Raw genomic sequence first — 5000 nt, 5'->3', positions numbered from 1 at the left:
ACCCCATCCTTAGGCAAATATCTGTAAAAGGGAAACGTGTCTGAACTACTTAAAAAAGGCAGACAGAACTCCTGCAGCATATAGACACACACACACACACACACACACACACACACACACACACACACACACACACACACACTCTGTTTCACTGTCTGTTACTCTCAAAGAACTGGACAGACACACACTCCAACCCAGACACAGAGACAGACACACACACTCATACACACACTCGTACACACACATGCACACATGCACACATGCAATAACTCTTGGAACATTCCAGAAAAACAATTACACTCTCGCTGAGAGCATAGAAGCATGTCCATGTTGGCAGATAGAAGCCCTAAGGGCATGCTGTCACTGTAGACAAGCATCAGACTCCGATATTAACGAACAAAGGCTTCCACATAATGGTGGTGTAATACTTCCAAAGTGTTTCTTTCCACCTCTGTATCAAAATAATGATATCTGATGATGAAAAGGCTGAACACAAGCCTGGACTGACACTGATAGCTTATCTCCTCATATGTGTGAGAGTGTGTGTGTGTGTGTGTGTGTGTGTGTGTGTGTCTGTGTTTGCGCGTCTGTGCTGACAGCAACCTTTAATCTTCTGCACTGCCATCGGCAGAGACTGCACCTACCTTGGCACTGTCTGCCTGGGGAAGGCAGCGTATGTGCCTAGTCTACGCAATATATAACACTAAGGGCCAGATGTACTAAGACAGTGCTAATAGCGACTTTTTGTATGCGCAGAGTGCGAACGCTGTGCTTTGCTATATTGCGTGGAATTTACTAAGCTATCACTTCATTACGTTAACTGCGTTCCGTGCCGCCCGTTCCCGCCCCCTTTACCACGCCATTTGCGCATGCAGAGTTGAACAACGAGCGCAGTTGAATATTGCAACATTAAAAAGAATCAAAGTTTAGCGATCATACATGAAACAAAGAGATGTCAACGAGCAGCGACAGACAGAGTACAGTTAGGCCTAGTAGTTCTACTAATCCACTTAAAAAAAACTTGAACTATTTACTGCACGTAGACTTGGGATATGATTTAATGCCACAGATTGGGAAGTGTAGGCTATGTCATCAAAGAGAAAATACGATTTTAGAGAGGCAAACAAAAGTTAAGGTTGCTTTTGACATAGTACAATGAAGAAAACGGATGCTCTGAATATTGATTTAGCTGTCTCTAAAAGTTTTTCTAATAGACGCATTTAACCGCAATCTGGATTACACCTGCTTTCAGAAGGCGGAAGTTTTTCAACGCAAAATAGACGTGCGCTGTTTTCATACATCTGGCGGAATGCTTAATCTATCGCTATTAGCACCTCTCCTCCCCTGTACTTGCGCGTTACACCCATTTTCAGCTGATCCGCCCAGGAATTAATATGCATGACACGGAAAAGCGCAAATAGCCATTTTCAGCCCCCACGGCAGGCAGTCTGCGCGTTTCCCTCATTGCGGCCTGTCTGTACATATCATCCCCATGTTTATACACGCACGTTACGCCTGAAATGGGCGCAAAACGTTAGTACATCTGGCCCTAAGTGTGTGTGTGTGTGTGTGCGTGTGTGTGTGTGCATGTGTGCGTGCGTGCGTGCGTGTGTGCGTGAGTGTGTGTGCGCATGTGCATGTGTGTGTGTGTGTGTGTGTGCGTGTGCATGTGTGTGTGCATGTGTGCGTGTGTGTGCGTGTGTGTGCGTGTGTGCATGTGTGCGTGTGTGTGCGTGTGCATGTGCACGTGTGTGTGTGTGTGTGTGCTTTGTGTGAGCTACAGTAGTATGTTATCTGATGAGGGTCTTTAGACAGGTTGTCAGGAGAGGGAGCTGTCACTTCTACGTGTAATTTGCACTTCAGCACAGACCGTCCACACGCAATCAGCAAAGCTTTTGCTTTTTAACAAGCATGAGTGACAGGCTAGTATGTGTGTCCATTTGTCAATGGTAGAGCATGTGAGAGTATGACTGTAAATGGTTCTGTGTTTGTGTTTGTGTGTGCATGTCCAATGTCCAATGTAACTGTGTCTGTGTCTGTAAAAATATATAATATATAATATATAATTGCTGTTGTCTGCTACTTCAAATTCATCAAAATAAACACTCTCTTCTCGAGTTTCAGCAACTGTCATGTCTTCCTGTCATGTCTTAGCCCATAAATCACGCCAAAGAACAGGCTGCCCTAGACCAGCAAACACCACCGTCAAGCATCATTTAGTTATACGCACTTGGGTGTTTTTATTGGGGAAAAGCTTGTCCAAGCAAACCCAGCCTGATGGAGTGTACAGTACAGTGCGCTGTATGAATCATGGCATTGACACTACAAGTATTAGAGGTGGAATGCACTAATGGGCCTGGCCCACTGGAGATGCCTTTAGAGGCCATATATTAGGCTAAGTATAGACTGCAGACTTTGAAATGAAAGAGTTGGGGGGGGGAGGGGAGGAGGGGTGGGGGGGGGGGGGAGTCCAATGTCTGACTTACTTTTTTCCCTGGGGGGCCTTCAGGGCCGATGTCCCCATGGGGGCCAGCCACACCCTGAGGAGAGAGGGATGAGAGAAAACAAAAGGAGGAGAGGAGCGAGAGGAGAGGGAAAAATATTACGTATCATACAAATACAATACAAACATGCTTCACACAAAACAGCGCATCGTTTATCACAGATACCTTCAAGAACTCAAATGGTTTCTCTCAAATAGCTCACAATACAGTACATCATGCATGATACGGTATGCATGGAACATGGAGAGGGAATTAAGAAGAGTCACATGGACACTTGGAACATGGAGCATTCCATGGTGGCGATGACCTACCTCTGGGCCTCTACTTCCACGAATACCAACTGGACCCTCTGGACCCTGAATACATGAAAAAAGGAAGGAATTAAAGACAGAGGGAGAGAGAGAGAGAGAGAGAGAAACATGCCACACCATGACATGAACAAAAGCGTCAAGGTGGTAAACAATTAGAGACTACTCTTAGGGTGATAAATAACCAACAAAATAAATAATCACCAACAAAAAGTGACTTGAAAGGTGGAATAAAAGTGTCTTACTTCTCCACTGCATAACATTTTTCTGTATTCCTACAGTATTTCCATTTTGCTTTCATCTAAAGCACAATTGCTTATGGTGTTACATACATGTAGACTGGAAAATCCAGACGCTTTCAGATTAAGGGTCTGGCCACGAATAATGAAAATGGCCCAACTCGAGGGGCGGCATCAAGCATGCATTTGAAAATCTCACTGCACGCAATTTGGATAACACTACGACCAATGTTGACTGATTTGGAAAGTTGTAGCGCTGTCGTCATCAGTTTAGTTCACTCCTGGCCCGCCCATATCAGATGCACCAATTTGATTGGTTACCCCAGATGGTTGGGGTAAACGTAACGTGCATCATTGCTCGTTGCCAGAGTATCTTGCGGACACTGTGCTCTTGTGAGAACTCTGGTGTTCCAGGGCAACATACTGTACATCAGGGGTAGGCAACCTATGGCACGGGTGCCACTGCTGGCACGCCGAGGCATAAGCACTGGCACACGCCACCAGCATCAGCAAAAAACAAATCTCAGACTGACGAAGTGACAAACTACAAACCCCAGATAAAACATTTTATTTTATTAGCACATTTTCAATGTAAAATAAAATTCCAAATTTGTAGAAGTATATTCCCGTTGTTTGTGTGTGTTTTTTAACCATTATTGTTGATAGTGGCACACTCATTGACTAGAAATTTTGAAGTTGGCACTGGAGGTCTCAAAGGTTGCCGACCCCTGCTGTACATGAACACAATGGGACTGAACTGGACTGAATTGAAGAGTGCAAATGAAGGGATGCGGATACTCACTCTGTCTCCTTTTATTCCTGGTGTCCCACACTCTCCCCTCTCGCCCTTTACGGAGATCACAAACAAGTCACACAGCATGGTTATATAAACAACTTTTGGAGAACAAACCTGAGGAAGCATGCCTACAGTAATTTCCTGTGTATTAGCCGCATTGTGTATAAGCCGCGGTACAGTGTTTTATACAAGTTAAAAGGAACAAAACCATATTAATATCCTATTAACAGCCCAATGTATTAACCTCATAGGTGAAGACATTTTTGCAAAATCAATGTATAAGCCGCGGCTGATAGTTGGGAAATTACAGTACAAAAACATATTTTCCTCGCAAATACAAGCTCAAAAACAGTTGACAGTCGGTAAGAGCTGATGGATTGGATCCAGCTCTGATCTGGGACAGATGTGAAACACCAGCACCAGAACAAGACCAGAAGCGTATCAGGTCCACAACATCAGCACCATAGGCTATTTGTGTTCCCACTACTGATTGTACTGTATGACCTTTAAAATGACTGAGGCAAACATGAAGTGGGTCTTACCCTCTCTCCTTTGTAGCCTGGCTTACCCTGAGGATAAGTAATGGGAGACATTAAAACACATTCACAACAACCGCAACATGCTATAAACATATCAAACAAACCAAAACCACACTCACAGCATGCAATATAAACCAAACAGTCCAAACATGCAATTAAAGCACCACACATACTCAACACTCTCGCTCATCATGCAGTCAACACACACTCTAAACATGTGATAACACACACTCACAGCACGCGATAATAAAACGCACACTCACAACACACAATACATTTAACTCACTCAGTTATATGGTTATGTCTGAAAGCGGTTATCATAACACGCAATGCATTTAAAGGAGCCCTGTGAAATTCTGTAGGCTTAATTGGCTTGACTGCAGGCACAGAGCACTCTTAGTTTGATCTTTTTGTGATATGATTCCTGGCATGTTAAGGTAGTTACAGTATGTGTACTACTGTAGCTTACCTTCATTACTTAATAAGTAACAAATCAATACAGTGGCTATAAGTGGTCCAGTGTGGTGTTGCAAGAGTGCCAGCCCAGCGCTAGGTGGTTAGCATACTAACTTCAGTGAATATCCAGGTGACATGCTATGACAACACATCAAAAC

At 44.0% G+C, this 5000-nt stretch overlaps 1 protein-coding gene across 2 annotated transcripts in view; it reads right to left on the bottom strand.

Moving 5' to 3' along the window:
• The window catches only part of LOC134071470 (collagen alpha-1(XXVIII) chain-like), a 39245-nt gene that overhangs the window by 20926 nt on the left and 13319 nt on the right, over positions 1 to 5000 (bottom strand). For both annotated transcript variants that reach the window (XM_062528197.1, XM_062528198.1), the window contains exons 8-11: positions 4390 to 4416; positions 3854 to 3898; positions 2816 to 2860; positions 2487 to 2540 (exon numbers count right to left, since the gene is read on the bottom strand). In XM_062528197.1, the coding sequence (XP_062384181.1) occupies positions 2487 to 2540; positions 2816 to 2860; positions 3854 to 3898; positions 4390 to 4416 (171 nt within the window). The remainder of the gene's footprint in view (positions 1 to 2486; positions 2541 to 2815; positions 2861 to 3853; positions 3899 to 4389; positions 4417 to 5000) is intronic.

This window comes from Sardina pilchardus, chromosome 23, assembly GCF_963854185.1.
Source record: "Sardina pilchardus chromosome 23, fSarPil1.1, whole genome shotgun sequence".
Classification (NCBI taxonomy): Eukaryota; Metazoa; Chordata; class Actinopteri; order Clupeiformes; family Clupeidae; genus Sardina; species Sardina pilchardus.
Note: the sequence above shows the minus strand (reverse complement) of the source record. Positions and strands in the feature narration are given on the sequence as shown.